At 40.2% G+C, this 27,556-nt stretch overlaps 1 protein-coding gene and 1 long non-coding RNA gene across 2 annotated transcripts; one reads left to right on the forward strand and one right to left on the reverse strand.

Moving 5' to 3' along the window:
• Positions 1 to 865: 865 nt before the first annotated feature.
• On the reverse strand, positions 866 to 9,533 carry LOC111263080 (sex peptide receptor). Its single transcript, XM_022837850.2, has 2 exons — positions 7,992 to 9,533; positions 866 to 1,883 (listed from the first exon to the last, which is right to left on the reverse strand). The coding sequence occupies exons 1-2, from the start codon at positions 8,640 to 8,642 to the stop codon at positions 1,050 to 1,052; spliced, it is 1,485 nt and encodes a 494-aa protein (XP_022693585.1). The 5' UTR covers positions 8,643 to 9,533; the 3' UTR covers positions 866 to 1,049.
• On the forward strand, positions 9,023 to 10,266 carry LOC111263083 (uncharacterized). Its single transcript, XR_002682012.2, has 2 exons — positions 9,023 to 9,112; positions 9,529 to 10,266. It is a non-coding gene; the product is annotated as an uncharacterized LOC111263083 (long non-coding RNA).
• Positions 10,267 to 27,556: the final 17,290 nt, after the last annotated feature.

Below are 27,556 nucleotides of genomic sequence, written 5' to 3' on the forward strand. Positions count from 1 at the left end.
GATAGCTGATTCGTGACAAAGCGTTGGTACAATCATTATGCCATTGTGCTCCGGATCAATTCATGGAAAATATTGAAGCTTAATTTAAATAAGTGGTAGAACGAAGGGCCATGCAACGATCCGCACATAAAAGTAGAAACATTTGACATAGTGCAACGGCTAACACGAATGGCTAAATTTCAGCCAGGACCATTTTGCTTAACTTGGTTTCGTTAATAAGACTGCTCATTATAACGTGCTGCAATTAGTAACGAGAGAGTTGTTTTATGGTGTACCATTCGTGTCTTACAATTGTTCAGCTTTTAGTAGCAGAAATCTTGTTGTCCTACATTCTTACCCTTCTAATGCACATATATCTACGAAGCACCTATTTCAGGTTTTATGTCTGATGATGCTGTTAAGGATCGCTCTAGCTGGCTGGTACCCAGCGCAAAGCTTACCTGGCAAAAGCTGTTTTGGGAAAAAGTTTTCTGGATTGTGTATCTGTGCAGATAGTTCCAATTTGGTGAGCTTCGATGCGCTTGTACGACAACTAACACGACTGATCAAGTCTTTCCACCAGCTCAACATAGATATACGATTTATCTTACAAAATATTAAATATGTCTGAAAAATGTGGAACGAGGCTGTGACGAAAATCGCTGCTAGGTATTATTTTTTACTCCTATATATAAAACGGTGAGTGCTGAACTGCTAATCTATCGACTACGATTGTCTACACGTATATCGTGAGCTTCTGTTCCTACGATTAAATATGTTATCTAGTACTCGTTTTCAAAGAAATCGAGCAATATATATATATATATATATATACATAGAGCTGCACAAAATATTCATCAGTGTTTACAAATAAGAAAAGGCCTGATTAATTTTCCTCTGTTTTATTACGAGCTTCAGCATCATCCCGCTCCTTTCGAGCGTCGTAACTCAATTTGTTGATCCCTTTCGCGACGTGGTCGAGTTCAAATTGAATCTATGCTACGCCGACTTGACAGGTTGTATAGGTATTGTATGACGTTTTAATCTTCCGTTATTGTATCTTTCGCTTCCTACAAGACGGTTTCTAGTGTACGTTGTGTGTTTATGATAGCCGTTAGACTTCCTCCGTTCATGGCGACCATTGAGCTAGCCGTTCGAGCGTTTCGACACACGTCTTCGCCGGGCGATCGTAGCCATCCTGTACCAAACAGTTCCCGAAACGTGCTACGAAACTGCTTGCTCATACCACAATATATGGCAAAATTAAAAGGGTAACTAACCATAAAAAAGAAATTTACGACAACCATGAGAGCGTTGAGCGCATCGTAGGAAATCCGCAAGTGACAATTGTTATTGAGAACGTGCAGAATAACGGCGGTCGTGTTCGGTATTTCGGTGGCGAGGAAAACCGTCACAACGACAATTAACATAAGCGTAATACCAGTATGTGAGTCATTCCGGGGATTCCTACTGCCTTCACTGTTAACGATAGCGTTCGACGAACTGCCCATCGAGTGCATGCTGACGAAGCCCGTCGTCAAGGAAGGATCGTCCTTTCGGCAAAGTTTCTTCTTTGGATTTTTGCTCCTGCTTTCGCTGCAATTAAGAGTCCGTAAAAGTTGAACTCCCATCTTCGCACTGCCGATTCGAGTGCTGTTCGACATTTGGAGCGTTAACTGACTGAGCAAGCCCATAGGATGACTAGTGTCATCCTTAAGGAGTTTGCGCTTCTTCAGTTGGGCCTGTTTGAGGGCGCGGAATAGCAGAATATTGAGAAGAACCAGCATTGCGCACGGAACGAGGTTAACGAAAAGTGCCTTAAATGTAAAGTACGCGTTGTAGTAGATGTGCGTCGTGAAGAAATGCACTACCCATGGTGCATTACGTTTATCACATACAACCACCTGTAAATAAACAAGAACGGTAAATAATATACGAAGGGAAGGAGCTACGTGTTGAGATATGTGCGTTTGTGATGACTGGAGTCAGCCAGAAAGAGATTATAAATTGTAGTGTTTACATTAGGACCGGCCTTTACTGTATACTGTTGGCCTAATCTATTGCTAAAGTAGCAATAAATAGCTGTTCAGTTTTAACAGAGAGCTTTTGTATAGAAATTTTCATAGGAAACTAATATAGGAGAATATATATAACAGCGAACTAATATAAGTTGCACCTCTCCAGTAACCTACATTGCCCCTAGATAGAGTGCTGAGATAATGTAATTTAATGGTTCATCCATGGTGACTGTTTCTACGTTATGGTACGACTTCACTAAAAAGGCAGGTTGTGTCTGCATAACGGGAGTTTTGCAATGCAAATGCTGCACGTAAGCCCCCTGTGATCTATTACTAAATTCGAAAAGTTGGGGCTGTTAAGTTAATGTTTTTGACTAGCTATGTCAAAATATTAAATAAAATTAATGCTAGCACTAATGGCGTTTGTCTTTGAGCAATCTAGCTGAAATAGAGGCTAGTAATGAAACGTTTGCGTAAATTCGTACGAAAATGAACATTATAGCAATTCAGATTCCGTAATTGTCCTACCATTTCACTTATATATAAGGGGCAAGTAATGTAAGACTGCGGAGAACGTGCGCCCACGTAGTTTTAACCGCTTTTCAATCTATTTCGCTTGAACGTCTAAAAACTTATTGGCTGATTATTTAGCTGAGATCCATAATAAAATAATATGCCGTCAGGATTCAGTATTATCTAACAGAAAGTTGTTGCAGAAGTTCGTCTCGGTAGACACAAAACATAAAATGCCTGTACGAAATAAATGCCACATCGGTGGCGCGCGTCAACCTCTCGCGAGTGAGGTAACATGCGAGCTATCAAAGTACTAATATCGTGATACACAGCACCGCTATATCCAATAGGCACTCTCACGCCATTTTGTCGGTTGTTTCATGCTCCCCTCTGCCGGTAACGTACCGGAGATTTAATCAGTACAAAAGGGGTTAGTTCGAAGAAGCGGGTACGGTCAAAGATTATGCAAAGCTATTGAGAGGTTAGCTCGTTAGCATTGCACAGGTATGAATATTTCTTACCTGCTCTTAGCAGGACGCTTCTCTAATTACCTTTGAATTTGTATTCAATTTTGGACAAACTCTGAACTATGCACAGTTTTGTGTGGGCAGATTTAGAAGACGATCATAGCTAACGCCTTAAACTATACCGTAAACGATTCTTCGCGCCGCGTAAATGAGCCTCTTTAGAGGAAAACTGGTCCCCATATATTTCCATGTTATTAATCTGCAAATTGTTCCACCTGGCTTTTCAATTGAAAATAATCAATCACATTGACAGGTTTTGCTCTAGTTGTTGAAATAAATGTTTATCTGTCGAAATAGTCTACATGTACGAAAGGAACCGTTTCTGACATGGCTAAATTCTATGAAACTGGCAGACGATAACTTCAACAGACAAGTTTCATTTATTACATCATCACTAGGAAAAAAAACTCAGACGATCAAAACGTGTATGTAAAACGTTAGAGCTCAGAATTGCAATCGTTTCTGGGCTTGTTGAACAGAAGCCAAAACGGTTAATTACTTACATGTGTGTTGAGTGCAACTAGCCAATAAATATAACTTTAGCAAGCTCCCGTTAGGGCAAATGGCTCCCCACCAAGAGAACACGACGAAATTTACCGGATCTTTGAAACGGCAACCTGACGGCTGAAGCATGTTACGCAAGTGCACGTTTTCTGTACGTATTTTGTTTCCAGTTCGGCCACGCAAGCACGTATACACACGCTGTTCTAACATCAATCAGCGACACAACAACATTTATTACCTTATTAGAATATAGAAAAAATGCACCGAATTTAAGTTGGGAATAATACAGTTCAATAAAATTTGTGGCTCCATTCTACTATACATATCTAAGCGATTTATGGGTCAGCTAAATTGGTCTTGGAGTTTTCTACGTTTTAAAAAAAAGGTAATTTTTCGTTTTGTCAAATGGTAATACCCGTGTCCACTTGAACGTTTTTACTTATAAGGAATAAATTCTGATTCTCCAAATCGAGCATACGTTCTGTGGGAACGAGAATACAAAAAAAGTTTCTCTATTTTGCTGTTCGTACGAACTATTTTCTTATTAAACTATTAATTTTGACGTAGGCTACGAGTAGCATTGGGACCTGGCATTTAGACAATGTTCAAATCAGAATTCAATAGTTTTTACCCTAAACGATATCGGACATTGCCAGAAACCTGTTCCTTCCTAACGGGCACTGATTGAGGCCAGCGGAAGTCAATGAGTGAAGTGTTTGGAGATATCCTGCGTACCGTTGAGACATGAATCCAACTCGAACCATAATTAAGAACTCAGGATTACGTAATATTCAACCACGCGTTCGACGTCTGCAAATAGCCAAGAGAAAGCCGGGTCCGCCAATGATACACACTAATATCGCTTCTTACGAAAAATATAAAAAGCCGATAGACCCAAACTAGGTGGATATTCTTTCTTTCAGCAGTAACCAGCCTAAAACGGTCAATCTGCTATGGAATAAAGCATATGCTTTGTTGACGATGCATCCGGGATGCTGTCTTCTTTTCACCTTGTTGTTGAAATCTGCTGGCAACTTCTGACGCATCTCCCAGACTCGAGTTGAAATCACGCTTGCAGGCAGTACCGTACGAGTTTCCCTTACTGATCAAGTCTTGTCTATTCTGATTCGATCTATAAATAATATCTTGGCTGTCCGTTTTGCAATTGTCTTTAGGGCAGTTCTAAGAACTTGGCGAGATAGTGACAAAGTTGCTTCCGCAGTAGCCAGATAAAAAAAGCGACACTATTTTTTGTAAATGTATTTTAATAATTATTTTATTGAAGACGGTATAAAAGAAGGCACGCGCATCTTTTTTTCTCATTAATTATTGTTTTTACTTTCGTGTTGGTTAGCCCACTCGTAAATCTCAAAAAATAAACAGATGCTAACTTGATCATACTTTTATTACTCTTAGAAAATCAGCCGCCATCGTCCAACCGCGCCAGAGATTACTTTTTCCCGTTAGAGTTTTCGCAGCTCCGCTATGTGATTTCGCTTCAAAGTTTGTAAAAGCAATGTTTAACTAAATGAGTAGAAAGAATGAGTCGTAGCCTTATCTAGATTTTACACTCATGCCTGCTAATCCTTAGACCGATTGTTGTAATTTTCTCAAAATGATACACGTTCGAAAGTACCTTTGACGCTATGCTTCGACAAGGACTTTGATATCATTTTTATTATACCCGTCGAAAAAATTAGCGGATCCAAAAACTATTTGGTGAGTGTTTGAATACTTCTACAGATCAAGCCACTTGTAATATTGCTTAAAAAAGAACACAGCCACGTTATAGAAAAAAATAGAGCTTTATTTACAAACAACTGTCACGTTACTTCAACTTTTGACTTATGTACACAGAATGATAAATTATAGTTTACCAGTATTTATCGAATATATATATATATATTAGCTACGTCGCCCTGGGGTGAGTCTGTGTGTACGATGGACGACGGTTAATTTTTAAACTTAAGTAACATGTATATGTAGCTGCAAAATTTGTGAATAAAAAATTAGAAGTTAATAGAAAATAATTAACAAAAAGGGGAAAGATCTACTCAACTACAAACTTACCCATAAAAATAATTATCCGAAAATGCCCAGCGTATAATGTTTTAAAATATTATCTACGCCGCTTTTTGATAGCCGTGTGAAATCGAGAAATTACATATAGAGACCTAGACCTACCAACCACAGCAGCCTAACCCACGTATTCTAACTAATTTAAAAAACATATTTCCACTAAAGTGTTCCAAATCCTTTCCTGGACCACGAAAGACGGGCATATATGGCTAGGCGGGATCATTGGAAAGAGGTTTTCGCCAGCCCTAACCAATTACCGAAAAAGGCTACTAAAAGTGTTGAGAAAATTTATCCGAAAATTTGATGAGGTTCGTTGCTATAAACATTAGATAAACTATTATTACATAAGCTTGGCAAGTGTGCTTGGCCACGATCTAAGTGGACGGCACAATCTAGGCATATATTTGCTAGCAGTGAATAATTCGAGGTATAATATGTCGAACGATAACATTGTTTAGATTCTCCAATGATAACGACTTCAGACATTTATCACACAGGTGCGTCTCCTTTTTTTTTTTTTATTACTATTGCTGGTCCACACAGTGGACCAGCAATAGTGGCAAAATAGCAGCCCCATACTCTTGAAAGTTGTATTTAAAACACACGTCCGGCTTACCGTTAGCTAATGCCCTGCAAGTTCGTTATTATTCGATACTTGGTTATCCATTTATTGACTTTTTGAATGCTGTACAGATTATATTATTCCATTCTTTTCTACATCGTAGATGAATTTTTGCTTTACGTTACCATAGCAACGGTGGCTTACTCCTAACAAGATGTCTCCGACTATTTCGAATGACTCTAAGCAAAGACAGGTAGTTAAGCGTAAATAAATGCAAATTATTAAGCTTTGCAGACGACGCTCGGTTGAGAAAAAAGGATCCTAATTTAATTTTATGCTATTGAGATTGGTTGGCGGTCATTGTGATTTTGAAAACGTGCGCGCGAACAGGGTGCGTTGCAAGTGAAACGCGTAGCTTTAATCGGCCTCTTTTAAACTCGACCGCAGACGTAGATGAAGAAGCGAGATCGGAGGCTCAAGGGACGAATGAAAGAGACATTGGATAGGAGTAAAAAGGAGTCACGCTCTTTTATCATGTTCCCCTGTCACATACTTCCTCTCCCAACCCTGGCCCTGGCCCGCTACGCCGAAACGAAAGCCTTTCTCGAACAAAGAACCTTTATCGGCTACCGCCGAGCGCACGCATCTCTGTACAGCAGTTAATGGAACCGGTGTATAAGAAATAAATAGCTGCATTGCTTGAGACTGAGTTGTGCAGAATTTCAGCTTGGATCGATGCTTCTTTTACCGTTCGTTCATTTTTTTTCGTATTGTGTCCTCAATTCTTTTTCAGAGGTTATTAGGGGTATCCAAATTATCCAAACAATTCAGATTTCTACTCAAGGCATGTAGAATAAGGTTATACTTTTAGTAATTAACAATTCCAGAGGGAATTGTATATAAGGGCGCAGAGGTATGACTCATGTAACTTTTTTCTGTCAGTTTTTAACTTAATCTTGCTGAACCGGTGTGGTAGAGAAGTAGTCCAGAGCTCACGTGGTAGTCTGAGCGACTCAAAAATTGAGGAAGAGTAACTTGGGCTAAAGCACATTTGGGATCGAGTCAATCGTCAACTTCTTTTATCGGTTAACACCTTTTGTAGGCTTTTATCTAAAGTGAAAATTTGGCCGGCATCTAGTCACTTTCGGAAACTGCAAGCCAGTCAGTAAATGAGACCTATCATACGGATGAATAAGAAGTTGAAATCAGTCGTAACTTTGGAATCTTATGGCAACGGTTAAAACTTCTCTCTACGTTTTAGTGTAGCGGAACGTTAATCTGTACGAGAGTTGCAAGCAGTGCAGAGCTCACTATTCTACTCATACGATGTATTTCACTAAATTGTTCTTTCAGTCCGTCCAATATGTCTCATATAAATTGCACCGATGCGTACATTTTACGGCAACATTTTACGGGTAGTAGGTGGATCGTCCGTTTTCGTCGCTCCCTAATCATTATTCAATCAAGTCCTTTATCGAAAAGCGTAAGCTTACCAACCAAGTGTCAGGACGTCTACTAAATACAGCCCACGACATCACTCATGGGTAGACTTTCAGGCCGATTGAAGCCTGTAGCCCGGTACTTCTATAAGAAACTACTTATGTTAACGACGGCCAGAATTTGAAATAAGCTACTCACACAGCCTGATTCCGAAATGCAGTTTTATATATTTGCCGAGCAACATGGATGGCGCTGCGTTTGAATCAGCAGTAAGTGTGCACTGTGTGCTTTTAAAGAAAGACTAAAGTTTAGCTGACTATGATGTTCCTTTGTACAATTCAAGTGAGATTTCCTTTTACCGTTCCTTACCTGGCGGCCGTCGTCAAGTTCGACAGAGATATCATGGAACTCGCAGTCGAACAAGCGAAGCATCTGATGTCCGAACGCGGCCAACGCGATCGCGCCTATAGTTCTACACACGCGAGGCAATGTGCACCACTTGCGCGCCGCTTGCGGATGACATATGTAGATATATCGCTGTGAGGCCAAGAAGACGGTCAGCCAAATCGACGTCGTATGAAACGCGTTCGGGATCACTTCGGTCATAGAAACAAACGCAAAGCACAGCGGGGCCGGACCCAGGAGCAGGTTATGATTGCCCATCGTGTACAAATAGAAAAACCAAGGAGCAGGAAACGTCAGCGTCAACATATCGCATACAGCCATCGCTAGAAGGACAATGTTTGTTGGCGTGACCATATGCCGTTGTGAGAGTACCACGGCGACAAATGTGTTCGCCACGATCGTCACTATCATCAGTGGTGGCATCGCGTAGCCGTAAATTGGCACAGCGTACTCAAGTGGGTAAATCGATGACATATTCATTAGCGACGGCTGATGGACGTATATCGCTTCTCCCCCTTTTTGTTGTGGTTGATGATCTCCACTAACTGGAACGCTATTGTCGAGCCCGCTCAGCTGTACCTGCGATGTACTGCTAAAATTGATCGACGCTGCCATTTGCCCGTTGGAATTATTCGGATCAGCGTTGAGGTTATTATTGTTTTCGGCTAGAGCTTCATCTTCAATAAATGGCAATAAAAGCAGTTCAACGCTACCGCGGTACGAGAGTGACGAGTTGGTTAAGTTAGCAGACCCAATTTTATAGTAGTGGAACTCGGACTCGCTTTTAGACCTTCTAATTAAAAAGAGATGATAAAGTGAAACCTCTCCTCTTTCCCTTCTTGGGAAAAAGGCAACTAGAGTTACTCCAACCGAGCGAACATTACATTTTACTACGAGCCGGCACTATTTTTCTCTACTAGCGAAAAAAGCGGAATAGCAAAGAACAATAGATGCCTTGTGGTCCTTACGGGATTTGGGTGCATGGTAAGAAAGGTGGTAGAGATTGAAATCAACGGTAAGACGATATTGACTTTTACGTAATCGAAGCATCTGTGACTGTTCGCCTGCGTCAACGTCTTCTCAAGGTGAGCACATTTTAATTCACGAAAACAACACGCAAGCACTATAACTTCTGCTATGGCGGTTTCTACTCATGTATCCACAGTCGACTCAACGGTCAAGAGGAGCGTTGAACTGAATTTACTTTAGCACCTGACGTAAAACTTTTCTAATTATTATTATTGTTGTTGTTGTGTGAAGCACTATAACAGCAACTAATTCCGATAGCACTGTTCTTCATGTTGTGAGCACGTCTTTTTAATTGAATAAACTTAATGTTGTTGAAATCTCCAACGAGTCACAAGTTGTCGATTTATTCAGCTCTTAACCTGGTGAAGTATCGCGCGCCGGAGCGCAGCACACGGGACTGGAAGAGAAATACACAAGGAGGGAAGGCAGCGCGTACTGGCTTACTTTCTCTCACAGAACTCGCTCTTTTCAGACCCTTTCTGGCCGCCAGTTGTAGCCCACTTCCCGACCCCGCTTTCGTACCCTTGCCACAATGGCACTCATGCGCGTACAGCCCCGTGACGTCACGATTCTCCCGACTTGCTGTTGGGCCCGCAGACCACCTAGATCTGCTTTAGGAAAATTTGGGGCCATGAAAAAGAGGCCATATAGACGACGCCTGAACTGGATAGCTAGACTAGTCAAGAGTGCATGATCCTTGCCAAAACCCTGTAACAGATCGTTGTATTCTGTAGGCCTTTGCAGAACTCATTAGAAACGCATCACAACGGTGAATACCCCTAGATTTTTCCTGTGTATCTAGTGCTAAAGTTAGTACCTTCTAAAGCACTTCGCAATTACGTAGCACAGATCTTTACCAGCCAAACGTGAACGATGTCAAGAGAGGCCATCTATCGTAAATCCTAGAGATTATTCGATAATAAAAATATTCGAGATGCACGGGTAGCCATTTAGCAGCGTGTCAAGCGTGCAATAATATAACTGTCAGATATGAAGGGTTTATAGCCCTGTCGGACGTCAATTTATTATGCATGCACTCTTATGTTTTGGTTGTTTGTTTATGTCCTAGCATTGCAAATAATTGCTTCTTCGCCTTATTGGTGCCCATTAACTGAACATTATTTCGTCCCGAAATATGGCAACAAAGTGGCAAACGCTTGTTTCTTGTGGTACGACGATATAATAAAGTCGCTATACCGTTTGACCTTTATTATTGTTGCTTTAACTGGACTCGTTGCGCGGATACGGAGCATCTTTTGGTGAACGCAGGAAGGATCCTTAGTTTCCAACCTAATGATTCAATCTCTAATGGGCTTCAGTATTTGCCCATAAAAAACAAGCTGCGATTACCAAAAGTTTCGAAACGAACTTAAAATGTCCATATTTCTTAATGCATCAAGGTAGAAAATAGGCGAAGTCATCAGCAAAAGCTTTGCATGAATTAAAGCTCTAAGTTTTCATTCATACAGCAACCCGGACACTTCTCCCTCCAAAATAGCGTCTACAATGTTTTAGTATAGTAGAAGCAAACAAATCACGGTCGAAAGTGTCATCTATAATCAGCGAATCAAGCTCTCTTGCAAACGGCTTCTGATACGCTCTAAATGAAGGTTTTGACGATCGACGTAAACGGCAGCTAGCAGATCTGCCATAAGCAAAGGGCGAATTTGGCGGCGAACGAGCTTCGTCCATTCGCGCGATTCTTTTGCCAGCCGTTCGTGTTAGCCAAGAGCGGATTTATGTACCATATGCGCCTTTTAAAAGCGCATCTAGTCGTCTGATCGGTTTTGTGGTCTGATCAGTACCTTGGAATCCGACGAAATGTCAAGCTACTGACGCAGACAAGCTCCAGATAACGCGACACTGTATATTCTTGGTGGCGTTTGATGCCGTTGCACAATAGGCTTGCGATTGGCCCAACGTAAATTTAAGTACATAGTATTCAAAGAGTTAATCAGCATTACGCTATCAAGTTCAGTAGGTCTATCTGATTTCGTTCTCTAAGAGAAGCAACAACTACTGCGAGCATTCTAAATTGTAATATACGTAATACAATTTGTAGCAGGACTTCGTGAGAGTTAAATTTAAAATTGCCGCCATATATCGAATGTACATTAGATCGCTAGCGGCTGCTGCTGCCTCGGATGTACAGGTCTCGAGCGATCGACGACGATTCGTCTGCTCTGAAAACGGCAACGGAAGCGTTTTTATCCCGTCAATTTCACCAGCGGCGTTGCACGCGCCATACGACGGAATATCGAATCTAATAACGCAGGAGGTTTGCATAATCCAATTGCAATCTATGAGATGTCAGGCACCTTATTCCACAACTTGTTTTCATATAGAGCGTAGTGGCCATTTGTCCTTTCGACACCGTAAAACACATTATCTCACCTATCATTTTTATCTTATACTTGCTTAGCATTTTTTTTCATTCTCGACAACCATATTTGGCAGTCTTTTAGTTTCGATACTCCAGGAGTGGTACTACATAGTGCTTACTATATCGGTAGATAATGATAATTTTAGAGACCCCAAGACACGTTCCAGGCCGAGTGCGCTGTGGTTCCATCAAAACTTACGCATTCTCCCAAACCAGCAGTTAGTAGTTGCGCCTTCACGGTCATCTACACGATTGCCGCCCTCGTTACGAAGGCGCAGATTTACATGCGAACCGATTACTGCCACGGCATTTTCCTTAATGATCCCTTATAGACTTTCGGCTGAAGTTAACGCAGGCGTGACCATACTTAACATCACCATTTGAAGTGCGTCCCATGTTCTTCATTAATTGTAACCTTAAATAAGTGGCTTATTTTGATATAATTCGTTTTTCTATTATTAGTATTGTCTATGATAGCCAAGCTCATTGTTTCAGTTGCGTCAGGGAATGACTGTTAGTTAGCGTCTAGCTTTAAAGCGTGAATTCCTAAGCTATCCACCTTTCGAATATTATCTTTAGAAGTAAAACGTTACGAACACTGAATACGGATGTACTTTTTAGCATATGAAGGTACGATGAAGGAAGAACAGATTCCTTACTTGACCGGCATCCGTAACCATAACTAAATATACGGGCTTGTAAGAGGACCTATGTAACTGCCTGCTGTGTAACCTTCATGTAAACTATGGGTCTTAGGCCATCGTGGTGAAGCAAAAACTCTTTGTAAATAGCAAAACCCCAGAGGGAACCAATTTGTCTCCTCTGTTCCTGAGTTTTCTCAGGAACCGTCCTGGATTTCCCAACAATGACAAAATATTCACCATATATATATATATAAAAAGAGTCGTAGCAAAGAGCACTGGTTTGCCACGAGGCAAAAAGACGCCTCCATTGCGAATAAAAGCACATTTTCAAGCAGCGCCCTCGTTTTGAGTGGTTGTGCCTAGCTAAGAAGGCATAATAGAGCCGTACCTCGTTCGAAGGTTATTTAGATATTTTAAAAACAATAGCGAGTCCGTAAATAGCACCTGTCCTGTCGATTTTGAATCCGTTATTGTGTGTGGAAAGCAATTGAAGAAATATCTGTTCAACAGCCTCGATCTACTCGCTATCACCGTTAAAAAGACGCTCAAAAAACAGATAGGAACGTGTCGCGATTCAGATCCCGCTAACTAAAACCGCGATCGAATCTATTGAAATTAGACTAAATAAGTACATTCATCAGAAGTGTTTCTGTAGCCGTGGGCAAAAGCTTTCACCCAACCCAGATATGCCTTGTAAACAACATTGTCCTGCCATTTTGCTACTGTAGAGCGTAACAAAGTATACTTTCTAATAAACATTGATGAATGGCGTGTCCAGGGGGGTCACAAGCATCCGATCGTTTCATTAGTGCACAAGTCATATTCTTCAATATCCATCTTGTAACTGCCATTTGATAGCCTAGCAAGTAGCAAGTAACTTTCTCTTGGAAGATTTGTATCTCTCTTCATTCAGAATTTAATAATTACCATTATTATTATTAGCACTTGAATTTCTAGTAAATTTCAAAGGACAGCTTTCTTCACTGAGTGACAACACAAAAGAAGCAGCTGCTAGACCATATCAGCATTACGAACAGCATACTGTGTCTCTGTATAGTTTTGAGAAAAATGCCTTAATCTATTTTGGCCACCCAAACATATTATATGATTTTGTTCGATTGTCTCTCAAGTAGTCATTATAATCGAAACATGAGCGTCTGCTTGGTTACTGAATAAGTATGACTGCTGCGGTTCACGAGGCTTGCTAGACACACTTGGGTTTACTATGTTACCTTTCGAGGGACACAACATAAGTTACGATTTTTCATATGTTAAAATGGCGCCTCTTTAAGAACTTGTCTCTCTTGGACAGAGCAAACTTATTGATTTTCTGGAAGGCTATTCTATATATTCTCAATAACTTTCAGGGGAGCACAGCTGTGATGTCTTTGCAGATGCTCTATCATACCAGATCTTTGCAAACGGTTCTTGGCTATGGATACTGCGATATTCCGGTGAAGCCTCTTCAATAGTTATGTGGCCACGCTCGCTTGGGGGTTGACCGCGAGTCTAAATATATACATTTTCCGAACGTCGTGTCTGCAACCGTACCGACATTGACCTTGACAAGTAGCATGAAACAAACGTACCTATTCGAGGCTTGACCTGTTTCTAGGTTCAGCGTCAAAAGCGTCAATTACCGTACTATTTGAGGGTACCACTCGTATTTCGACGAGCCTCATTGAGCTTCCATCGCACACAGCCTCTACATGCGTTTCTCCAATGTTGTTGGATGTGTTTTCCCACCTGCTATCTAGGTTCAGTTATATATCTGTGTTCCTCTCTAATCATTTTCGTTGCATATCAATAGGTTTGCGGCTTTTTGCAACGTCTTTCTCTGGCTGCAAGGATATTTTTTCTTATTCTAGTTCATATCTTCTGAACCATTTGATGCTGCATCCATAGGGTAGCCCCAGGTTTCTTCGTCATTTTTGGCGCGTTTTGCCCTTTTATACATGAGGAGGAAATCTGACTTCAACAATTTCATGACACTAGCCGTTCATTAGAAAGGTCTCTGTTGCACAGGTTTTTACTTTGATTCAAGGACACATTTTACACAAAGCTAACTTATGTAGTTTAATTGATATATAACTGTAATTTTTTTTTATAGAAGGCTAATATGGGATGACTGAAAACAGCTGATGTCGTTAACGAAATAGTCACTCATGGCTGTTACTGACCAGAATTCAAAAAGGTTGTATATATTGCCTATATTTTAGTCTTGCAGTCCGTTTCACATGCTTTTCTCTAACTGTATAGATGATTTGTTAACGCAGCTCCGAATATGGAACTCGTTATATTTATCTGTTCATAAAATTAAGTTCTGTTATAGCTTGCCATTATCTAGCGCGATAGTGCTGAGTAGCTTTTTCGGAACTTTACTAATAAACTTTATAATTCTGAAGTTTCTTTGGAAGAAGAAGTTAACATACAATCTCCTGCAAAGGGACAGTGTTAGATGGTAACGCATAGAGTTTGCTCCAAAAGGCCGCGCATTTCAAGCGGCCTAACTTTCAACAAAACGTCACCCTTGGGTGCAAAACACATGAACGCCGCTAGCTAGAGCCCATCTGTGTTTCGAGATTTACGTGCGGCATCGTCGTGGAGCGGGGACTAGAACCCCCAGGAGTGCTTTATGTGCTGCTATGCAGGTCGCGTCTAGAATTGTATTCAGTAGTTCTAACTGATACGAAAGTATTACCATGTGGATAATTATATTGATCCCCTACCATCACCTGTGATGAAAAACTGAAACATATGGGTGTTACTTGTGCGAATGCCTCATTTTTGTGGGAGATATCTAGATATAAGATGCGTAGCGCAGTTTACCCATGTTTTTAAAGTCAGAGGTGAATATATAAATAGCTGACAGGACATACTTAACCTGCGATTTTTCGATCATTTCGCGTAATTTTTTTAGAGAAAAAAAAATATGTGATAATCGCAACAGATCACGAGCTTGAGAAAAGAGTTTTTACATAGTAATGTATTTTTTTTTTTATGGGTACCCTAAACCGCTCTTTATTAATACGCAAGGTGTAGTCTTAGGTGACAAAAATACACATAAGGACTCGTGTTCATTCATGTGGTCAGACACGTCAGGTAATTTAGCCGGTAGGGTCGCCGCTTTCAACTACAGGCCGTGTGTTCTCATAAGTGGAAATTATGTACCACTACAGTTTAATTATCCGTATATATCAGTATAAGGCTGCCATTAACAAAATAAAGTACCTACAGCTGGAAAGATTTTAACCTATTTATGATTGAACGATGGATCTGAGTAGTCCTAGGTTCCAGTCGAAACCGTATCTCAGTAATGCCTAGAACCTTAGTCAGTGTCATATTTGAACAGTCTTAATCGCATCATTCCCTTTCATTGTCATGGCAAGCTCCAGTTCTATACATACATTAAAAAAAACGTACCCGCTTCAACTGTCGGAGATATTTATACGTAACATATGCTTGTATACTTAGCACTTAAGTAATTTACCTTATGAGTGAGACGGGTGAGAGAGCATAGCTGAACGCATTTCTGCTCTGAGTACCAGCCACCTGAAATAATACTATAAACAAGGGATATTCATATCGGTATCCGTCTCGCCATTGCAAAAAGCTATGGGTGGAAGCAGCTTGATTCTTGGTTGCTGTGGGCCGTTTGGCCTGTCATTGTGTGCTGTTATCCATGCCGTCCTTCTTCCGGGAATTTAATATCGAGCCGTGTACCAAAATTGCATTCCTTTTTTGACCGACCATAACACTTGCTAATAAAAGCTGACTCTTACATTTTGTTTTCAGTTTGCATCTGCTTCTTGTCAAGTCCTTTCATTAAGATATAGCGGCATTTCCTCGGGCGATCGTAGCAAACATTTTGGCGGGAAAAACAATAGCAATGTAATATTTTCTTGTTCCCTGCAGGAATGGCATGCGGTAAACTTGTTTTCGCTTTATGCGTCAAAATAAAAATCCAAAATTGCCGCTCAAACCTGCAGTTCAGGAGGGGGCTAATGAGCCTTTTGAACGGCACTATTTAAAAAAAAATGCCTGATCCTATTGTTCCTTTTGACCTTATCATCCGGCATAAAATTTACTGGCTCGGTACGGATCGAAAACATGCTATGTTGAAAAAAATTACTAAACGGCTTTATTTACGGAACGTAACGTTGCGGCACGTGCAAGGCGGACACAGGCATGGCTTTGCATAAAAACCTCTTTCGGCCGGGACTGTTCGAAAAATTTTTCTACCGGATGTTTTTCTTTCTGTTTATCCATTTTAATGATCCATTGGCCTCATCAATACGCTATTTAGTTTCGGGATTTCGCAGAGTTTTACATAATTGCGGTTCTTCCGCGTGACGTAACCCAGGAAGACACGTTCATTCAACCTATTTGGGGTTAACGAATCTGTTAACTGTAAACACGCAATTATGCACCTTTTTCGATCTACAATTAACTCTTTGATGATTAGTAAGCGTAGGCTGGACGTTGCGTGATAAGATCCGACTAAGTAGGAATTAACATTAGAACGAACTGCACATTTTTTACAGATTTCCCTTTAATAATAGCGGGCCTTCGCTTAAATTGAAAAGCATCGCCTGTACTCAAGCTAGGCCTTTTCCATATTGGAGAAACATAAAGTCGCACTGCTTTCCAGCTGTTCTTGCAGTCGACTTCCAGTCTACATGCGAGCTCCGTTGCCCTATTACTAGCTCTAGTTCCAAATTGAAAAGTGCCAACTTGCTGATGGTCACTGCAAAGTAAATACTGAGTAACTAGTGAGCACTGGCAGGAAAAATGCTAGAGGAGGCTACATTGTAAAGCATCCTCTAATACAACTCATTGCAGCCTCGAATTTATGAGATCTATATCATACAGCTGATTAGGGAATGATAAGAGATCTACGTTGCATGACGGGTATTCTTTGTAGTTATGTCCTGGACGTTTCCGTCGTCTCTAACCTAGAATGGCTTGAAGGCGCGGTAGATTATACAGTACGTAACATAAAATTATCGATATTCATTTGTGAGCTATACGAAATACTTCACATAACAATCAGCAAAGAAAGACAGGTTTTGTCAAGGATCGGAACGCCTACAGGTAATATAGTGTTAGGCCGGGAAATACTGGTGGTTTATTTAGAATGTCAATAATATGGGTTTCTTAAAATCGCGTCTGCGTAATACGGCCAGCGTGCACTAACTAGAAATATTGATGTTGGACAATCCTCCTGATCAAAGAAGAATTAAAAGGAAACAATATATTTTTGCTCAATGCTAATGGTCCTGTCGACTCGTGAATATGGAACGTTTGTAAAAAAAACTCTTGTCATCGTATCGTTCACGAAAGCGCGAGATATCACACCGCAGTGTAGGTGTAGGTTCGAATAATGTTCCGGCATAGACACACGGACATTTTTAGGTGCTGGAAGCTAGTCATCTACTGGAATGTCTATGGAACGGTGATACCGGACTCGATACATCACATGAGTGATCAAAAACAGCTTCAGGTAAGTTGATATAAAACCCTACGAAGCCGGTGGGTAAAGCCTTGCACGTAAGTAAACGTGTAGCGGTCTGTCCATCTCCTTGAAGACGAATCAGTATTTGTGGATTACAACTTAAATCGGCTGACACTTTTGTTGTGGGCAGTCGTATGTTAACTAGAAGTTCTTTCGGTGGTCTGTGACGTTCGGCGCACACTGAAGAGTTAATTGCACGAATTAAACAGACGACCTTTTGACCGCTTTACAAATTTAAAGCCCACGTAGACATAGCTGATATCTAATGAATTATATAAACGTTTTAAAGTTTAAAATAAAAGTTTTAGTAGCGAAATACACATAGGCCGAAATTGCATTAGATTGTTCCTGAGCTATTTAGCGAGTATAAATATTCTAGTAAATTTTAAATCATATGAGATACAACCACGATATTCTGAGCGGGTTGCCTTCTACTATTGTGAACGCTTCACTTGACTGCCCGTTAAAGAAAGCCTCATGTCACCCTATTCTGCGGCATGTTGGTGTCATATGCAGGTATTTACTGAAAAAGGCGAGCTGTAACGATTATTTTTGCTGCTCTAGCGAGTTCTAGCTCTGTCATTGATATACATGATACGTAGCAAGTAAGATCAATGAGTGTCTTCGGTAAGGTATGGTCGACACGATAGACATTTCCGAGTGAAACCGGGTCTGCTGTCGTGATGGCGAAATTAGTAGTGTTTTTTTTTACCCTTAGCTTAGATGGGTTCGAACAGATTTTCAATAAACCCAGAACATCTGTCTATATCGGAATAGGCCGGATCCAGAACCGCTTGTTGATATTTTGTACGTTGGACTGATATATCAGTGCTAAGACTTCCTGTGAAATCTATAGAGTTGTTGGGCTCATCGTGAGCGAGCTGTTTTGCTTTATCTATTACTATCGTCGCTGGATGAGGTCGTACGTGCTCTACGAAGTCTTAAACCGCTGAGCGCTCAGCTGACGCGGATGAATCCATGCAGTTGCACCGAACGTCCGGAAAGGCAAGCAAAGCACATCAGAATAAGAGCAATCAACAAAGTAGCATCAGGGAGAAGACCAACACCGGCCATCTCGGAGCTCAAATGCCCTGGTTTAACCAATGGTGGAAGACCGGATGGCCTTGCTTATTTTGCTCTAAAAACACCGGACTCTGTTTGAGAAAACAGGGGCCTGTTTTGCTAGAGACCCAGCTAAGTACGATAAGCGCAGTAACACTAGAAATTGCTTCGATAAAAAATACCTCTGACATTGCAGTAGCGAAAAAGAGAGGTCAGACAAGTCTTGGACATCTAGCTGAGTCTCAATTATAATCTCACTTATATAAAATTAATTTAACACATTATATACTTCTAAAATAAGAAAAAATATAAAAATAAATTAGTTTCTCTAGTGGTACGCGAGTACGTCTGAACATTTCGAATTCTAAGCAATCCCCTAAAAATGTTTAAAAAACAATGCCGTTATATTTATTGTTATTAATATAACTGTTTACTGGTCAGATATTGGTACAACTGTCATGTATTTATATCTGATTAATGACAATTTTGCAAGTTATTAAAAACGCTATTTTCGTTGTAGCTTGAACGTGCCATTCGTTTCGCTTCCCAATACCTTCTTGTAATTTCCTTGAGTGTCTTCAACGTATTATCTTTCGCCCTCTGGATTAAGTCTCTATTTTTTTGTATGGCGTTTTTTCTTCCCTTTAGTTATTTGGTAACGATAGCGAAATGTCCTTAATTCTAACAGCATACGACAACCCGGAGAAAGAACATAAAAATCAATAATCTCACAGTTTTTTTTTCTCGTTTTTGTAAAAGTGCCTTAAGCATACGCTTCGCATAGAAAAATCAGATGTTCCACTACCATAGAACACTACCTGTACGAACGAGCGAATTATATACCGTGAATATTACTAGATTATTACAACGAACATATGTTTATTGTAAATTTCCTTTTCCCCTTGTGGCTCATTTGCCATATGACACTCTTATTTTGCGTCAACTAGCCACTTTTGTTTTTCTAGCAGTTTTAAACTTTCTGTAGGTTAAGTGACCTGTGGTGTATTTTGTTTTTATTTTTTCTTCACTTAATGCGATCATCATAGGGAACGACTCTGCACTCTCAAAAGTACGTTAATTGGTATACCTAGTTTTGCTATTTGCCGTATTTAGGCATAAACTCGTGACTTTTCTAAGGAAGTGATTTCAGACCCTTATAATCTATCGTTCGAGCTAAATATACATGCAATCTTTGTACCTAGTAAGTGCTCGGCCACTTCCTAGCGTCGTCAAAGTATTCATATCACCTTTCCTTTACATTTTCCGTCACCTTTTTAACTTATATATAGTTTTATAGCTACACAAATTATGTAAATAAAAAAAAAAAAGATCTAAACTTTACTATAGTTTTCATGTACCTTCTTTACTTCGTAATAGTAATCGTAAATAGAAACCGTGTCACGGGGCATCATATCTACGATTCGTCAGTTTAGGGTCAGAGGGCTAATCAGCAGATGTTGGGCAGTGGGCAAGACAGCGCTCCTTTTTAAACTGCTTGATAGAATTGATTCAGTATATTGGAATCGCTGGAGGTGTTACGTTTTTGGGTGGCTGAAGGTTGCGAGTATCTTTGTGACTGCTGAAAAAAAAACCCTACGAGGGCAGATTGATCTTAGCGTCCGACTAAGCGGCCTCTTTTCCGGGACGATTCACAATTGTTTATGTACCGATTACCATCAAAGCTTAACCACTTGTCCCAGACATATTGGTGCATACACATTTAGAATACTCATAGGTAAATTATAAATCTCACCCAATTCGAGTAATTGCAATAATAAATAATATGCTCTATTTCGTCAAGATGTCGAAAGTGGCAGTTGAAAACCGCAAACGTAGAACAATCGGAACAAAGATATATATAGAATTAAGACAAGCGCGTTTCAGACCAGGATTAAAATCCAGCACTTTGCTAACTGCTAGCTTCTTGCTGGAAGAATATTACCAGCAGCTGTCTGTCAACTTTTTATACATACTGATACACTTATAACGATGTAGAGTAGTGCGGCAGCTCGACTAGAGGGGACAAAGAAACGATCCGTTCAGATCACTTGTTGTTCTCTCGGTTTTCTTTTTTAATTTTTTACAATTTAATTGTAATAACAGAGGTGCCTAACGAGCTGAGCCTATGTACAATCATGACACGGAGATAACTCTGTTTAATTATATGCGTGGCACTTTCCTGGAAGAATTATTTCAACTAGAAAGATGTTATGGATACTCCAATCGCGATTCATTCGTAGAACTAGTCCTCTGTTCATTTAGTGCCAGCAATTTTCAATAGCAATACGGTTGATTTTAAGGAAACCGAGACGGTGATCGATGGTGGCCCGATGCAGCCTTGCAACATAAAGCATGAGCTCTGACTTGACATACCTTCGAACAGCTACTTTGGGGCCAATTACATTCCTTGGACATATTCGAACAGCCGTATCACTGACTCAATCGCCTAAAAGGCCGAACGTTTACTGCTCCACCCATCTGGATATTAGTCAGCGACTTATGCGCCCCCTACTATTCTTCGCCGTTGACCACGAGGGCAGACCGACACGCCTTTCACGGCGCGATGGCGACAGAAGTTACTTGATGAGTGCCATTACACTCAATAGCAGAACTATAATCAAAACGTTTCACGTACCTTCAGTATTTAAACTATGCCTATGTGTAGACAAAGCGTACGTCTGCTAAACAGACACATCAGGCAAGTGGAGGGTCCGCGTCTATTCAACGGGGCCATTCGGGGGCCATTCGGGGGCCATTCGGGGGGATTCAACGGGGACCAACGGGGGTATTCGACCACTTAACGACTTTGTTAATCACGTTGCGGATCCAAAATACTGTCTTTTTATCCGCTGGTTTCGCACTTCAACTGGATTTGAAACGCTGCCTGCTACTGAAATATAACATACATATACAATATGTAATTGTTCTTTATACAATGTTTATATGAAACGTGGATGATTCGCTAGACAGACTCGCAAGCTTCGTCCCGCGCCTGTCTTGCGCTAATTGCTTATTGATTCATAGACCTAGGTTAACGAAAACTATAGGTCGCGTACAATTCTCTGATCGCAAATACCCTGCTCCAGTTACCGGTACTGTTGTGTAGTCACTTCGACAGCCTATTGGCGGACTTAACGAACTTCGGATTCATCTCGATGAATATATCTAACATTTCTACAACAAGGCTACGAACCTTCTCAATGTACACGGACGACCCTGTATTCGGAACGTACGTAAACAGAGTTGGCCGTCGGCAGATTTCTGGGGAAGGTATGTAAATCGGCTCAATTTTCGGCCGATTTTTAACGGCATTAAAAAAGTCGTCTAAATTATTGATTCGACTCCTGGGCCGTCACCAAACCGGGCTTGTTTCATTCGAGCATTTAACCAGAGTCTAAGCCGGCTACACAACTGATGACTGCAAGCTGGAAAACACAAAATAGTTAATTTCGACATTTTACGTACGGGAAAAGGAAAAATCATTGGAAAATTTTCAAAATGGTTAAGATCACTGTGACGTCATTACTTGGTTGTTTAGCGCCGGCAACAGTCGCCTAAGATGGAGCGTGTGAGCTAGAATGGCGCAGTTATAAACAACATACGGGACGAAATCCGCTCACACCACGCTATGGCGCCTGCGATCGTTAAAAAAAATCACCTCGTATTTCTATTTTGTACAGAAAATCGCACAGAAAAATTATTGTCGACAGTAAAATAATTGAATTTTTATAGGCTAAAATATGTTCAAAGATATCTCCCTATGGTGCTACGCGAGCGGCCTTAAAAGTTGAAGCTATTTAATTAAATTAATTAGAATCTATTTGATTGAGCTACGACTGTATTTTATGCCACTGTCGCGCTTTTTCATATTTATAATAATTCACATCTAACGCTAAAATGGAATACGCCCCCCATCTCCCCCGGAGGCATTGTGGCTTTGCCCGTAATGTAGCCTCTATCGGATCGAGTACGAATCCGCGGGTAGCCGAAACATCTTTGAAGGTGTTCTGCTTATCGTCCAAGTAATTGGATTGGTTGAACTTGAGCTTGAGCTGATGAAGCTGCCAGGTGACCCCTTATGACTTGCAAGTTGAAAAAAGCCCTCATATGTATAGAGCATAGGCCTTGTGTCAACGTAACTTATTCCTTATGTAAAATATTACTGTAGAATTCTTGTTAACGATTTACTGTCAGATAGACTTAATACGAGAAGCAGTTCCATATAAATTAAGCAACTAGTTAGAGCTAATTTTTTTATTAAGACTCTATGTGCATTTCGTAAGATAATATCCATAAACTAGAAACCCTTTTGTAATTTTTTTTTTTACTAAAAGCAACTAGAATATCATCCACAAGCATTGTTGTTCTAATTGTGCTGGCTGTTGCAGGTCCAATGGATATAAGGTCCAGAAGCTCCTTACCTGAGGCCAACAACCCACTTCCAAAATGTGCGATCAGTCACTGCCAAAGAATCATACATTCGACCCTTTTATTTCTGATCTGCGTCGCTTTAATTTGAAAATTAAAAAATATTATACGCTAAAAATGACTGATACAACATTTAATTTCCATTTTCAAGTAGAAGCCTACAACTAGACCTCAAGGTTAAACATATATAAGGCTAACAGGCAGTCAGACAACTGCTATAGGTTAGCTTAAGATTAAGATAGCCGTTCTATTATGTGATACTGGCTTAAATTAGATAAGATGAGTCTATTAAGTTAATAATAAAAACTGCATGACCAGTTTTCTGCATAGTTGTCGTAAGTAGGAAATCTATACTCGTAACTTCAAAACGTATCCTAACTTAGCATTCATTCACCAATTCATTTATTAATTGATGCAATTAACGATGCACGTAACGTGATTACAAGCACGTATAATTAATACACGATGATTTGTATAGAAGGAATGACAACTGTAAATTACCACCCTTTCTGTTTTTCTGTGACGCTTAATTATATTAAACAAGGTTAGAAAACGAGGGCAATTCTTGCAGGGCTTATCGAGCGTCGCCGGTCGATAACTTTTATTGCTTTCACTATGATGATATCACAAAGGGCGAATAGTAATAACGCCAATAGAATCGTCAAAGGATGTACAAATATTGGCCCTATTCTACTAGGCGCTTCTGCCGAACGACGCAATGACCGTATAGGGTCTGGCCGAAAAAGATGCCGGCTTGAAAAGCATCGTGCGTCGGGCAGCGACGATGAGGATGGCAGCACACGGCGGCCACACCGATAGAACCATTGCTACAAACAGCCTCTTGGCCCATCTTAACTTAGGCGTTCAACATATTCTGTTTTTCTGAGGCGCAATAAAAAAGACAAGGAGAATGTTGCAAGAATAATCGAAATCGAGGCGGATGACAGAAGAATGGTTCACGCAAAAGGGAAGATATCTGCCCAAGTAAGCCGTACAATATCCCAACGTTTATCGTCGACAAATATTGTCCACGATTTTTCCCGAACGGATTGCCGATACTGCATCTTGCAAGATCGACGTCAAAGAACGATAAAGAAATCTGTCATAGCTAGCGAGGTCCTTTTCGGTCCGTGCATTTGTAGTTAATGTTGACCAATGCTATTGACCATTCACAGAGTTCTATTAGAAGCCCAGCCCGACTAACTTCATCTACATGCGCCTCTGGGACGGGGTAAGTCATCAGTCGATTGCTTACCACAGTCTTAAGGCGGTTAACTATTTTATAGCGCCAGAGTTACCAGAATGAAAGCAGACGATTACAAACTTCTGCCAGTAGACAAAATACCCTTGCTAGATTTGACTTAGACACGAGTCAGATAGAAGTTGTCCGATTGTACTGGATCTTAGTACCAGTGCAAATTGTGGCTTTATCGTCTGCTCTGAAGTCAACAAATGCGTATCCCCACACTTGCGTTCCTTAAGCCCCATATGGTTCATAGAGTTCGATACTTTGGCCTACAACAGATTTCACTTTCTATTTAATTTGCGAAAACGGACACTCAAGTGTCAGTTCCGCCCGCAACCGTCTGGACCGTTTGATCTGTCGTTTCCGCTTTACGTTGGACACTTTACAGTGTTACGTTTCTATCTCTGTATGTTTAGAGCGTTACCCTGGCGCCCTCGCCAACTACTACTTGTGATAATACTTGTGTTGGTGATGACTCTAATCAGCCTTTAGACGCGTGATGCGCTTATTGTGTTGAACATCGTCGCTTTTGGGTTCGTACCTGCCTCCAAAGCCTTCTGTCTGGACAAGATCCGGTATTACAACGCTTCCTACGGTATCTAAATCCGTTTTTTAAAAACTATTTTCTGACCGGATTGTAGATAGTAATGTACAAAGGGAGAAGTAAGAAACTGCGATGCTCAAGTTCTATTTTAAGCATTTAGCTGCGTTCAATTCTTTGCATTGCGACTGGGCGCGAAAAGCCAAATATGATCCAGTTCGCTCGTAGGACAACCTAATATAAAATTTCGTCTCGTACGACCTGATGGAGATTCGTCCGGATTGACCATTTATTAATTTATGGTTAAAATCATATTGTGCCGACTTCGTAACGCGGTAGTAAATCTGGTGTGTGGTCGAAATAAATTATAAGTAGGTGCTTATATAATTTCGTAGCTGTACGTAGATATAACGGTATATATATATATACATCAGTCAGTAACGATATATATATATATATATATATATCGTTACTGACTGATGTATTGCATTAAAATAAGATAGATAAGTAATAATAATAATAGATAAAAAAAAATAGTTACATTTCTGATAGCATGTTTGAATTCAAGTAATTTCTTCTCTATTTCTTCTGTTGAAGTGGTCCAAAAAATCTTCAAATATGCCCAACAAAAAACAACTAAAAAATATGGAGGTCTTTTTAGATGTCATATAATAAAAATCAGGCTATCCAACAATTTCTTTTTTCTCCTAAATATTTGTACCTTTAACTGCCTTTTTGCAATCAATCTTCTGAAAGGCAGAGGATTTTCTAAATATCAGTCAATCACTAGAGGTACTCACGCGATAATAACGTACAAACATGTCTAAATAATTTGTATTGTGTAACATTCTCAAACATCTCGAACAATATGGATTATGGACATTGTAGTGCAGCTTATTTGAAAGAAATTTTAGAATGATGTACGACTGACTTTTTCCTTTTTTCTAATCTTAGAGCAGTGGTACAATGCTATTCTGTACAATAAAAGTTACTGGCATTTGTCGTCTGTCTACAGTTGCCCCTGTTTTAGTTTTAATCACTAGCACTTCCATCTCCTCGACTCTACAATGTCTAATATCACATAAAATGGAAAGCCCCAGAAATGATTTGCTTATACATACCGTCATGCAGCGTGGGGAACTGAAGGAGTCGCCTGCCCAAACGGTGACGATTCATTTTTTGAGCAAGGAAGCGCTAATCAAAGTTGCGTGGAAATGCGTCACACGTCACAGAACTCAGAATTACTGGTGTTTGTGACGTAAAAGCGAGGTATCGAGTTGGAACGCTTTTTACGAGAAAGGTGAGGGGCAACGAAGCATATTCCGCCTCTCAGAAATTTATTTTTCTTGAGAAACTCATCAATCAATGTACGATTCATAACAACCATTTGTTTTTAATTAGTTTACCCTAATACTATAGAAATACAAGCGTTTCTATGAAAAACCAGGAATATAGAAGCCTCTGGCAAGGGTAAGTCCAATTTATTTGGACATTTAGAAAAAAAAGCAAATAATGGAACCCCGGCAGATTCGAGTCATCTGGCGAAATACACTAACTATAGCATTAGCTCTATTTTGATACTGTTTTTACAAAACCGAATACCAACTGGAACGGGTCAGAATATCGTGGAATTTTCATTAGGCCAGACATACATGTAAAATGTATATTCTGGGTCAGCTTTGAATAAGAATGTGTTAGACTTATCTGGAAGCAGTGTGACTGTTTTATGAGGGTTCACGTGCCTGTTCACGTTCCCTTGCAACGTCATTGCATGATAAGTCTTCTCGCGACACAACTACCGATCTACCGGCCGATCGGATAATTCTCTATACGCAAGGATAACAAAGATGTGAGTTGAGGGCGCAAAAAAAACGGCCAAGTCCAAAAAGACAAGGGCTAGTGAAACCATGTAACCGCTTTAAGGACGCAGTGAGAAAGCCAGCCTTTATCTACCTACTCTAGTTATAGTAGGACATGGCCTATGTTTCACGGACTAGATTGATTAGTAAAATCTGTGTATTATACCCAACATCACTGTTTGGGGGCAAACGATTCGTCCATGTGATTTATGCTACAAAAGAATACAGATAACGCTACCAATATATGCATATCAGAACCAAGCCTATGTAATACATATTAATCTTAGTGTTCCATCTGTTATATAGACATAAGACTGGCCTACTACGTAATAAAAGAGGTATTCGAGCTAAAAAAAAAAAAAGAGCGGGCAGTATACCGAAAGCGCAAACGCTTTATCAAAAGCGTCAGTTTGGCCCAGCTATTTTTCCGTCTCATGTAGCGTACAGAGAGGTCTTGTTCAAGAGGTTAGGCTAATCTCTAGGGGTGGAGTGCGTGCAAAAAGGAGAATATGGGAAATATTGAACGTTCAAAATATTACCGATTTTGATAATAAACAAAGAACTAATGAAATAACATGAACGAATTCCGTTTCTGGTACTTATGGGGTATTGGTAATGTTACATACAGAAAATTTAGCTCGAGATTGAATAACCTGCCGTTGAGAATTTTCTAGTACTAATTATTGTTGGCACGGAATGCTCATTTTAAGCAAGCGTTTCGAAATTGTTACATTAATAGCGGCCTATTGTTTCGTGATAACGATCTTACACCCAAGCTAAGAACGTGAACGCTATTCTAAAATCTGTTAATTCATAAGGAAA

This window comes from Varroa jacobsoni, unplaced genomic scaffold (assembly GCF_002532875.2).
Source record: "Varroa jacobsoni isolate VJ856 unplaced genomic scaffold, vjacob_1.0 scaffold_732, whole genome shotgun sequence".
NCBI lineage: Eukaryota > Metazoa > Arthropoda > Arachnida > Mesostigmata > Varroidae > Varroa > Varroa jacobsoni.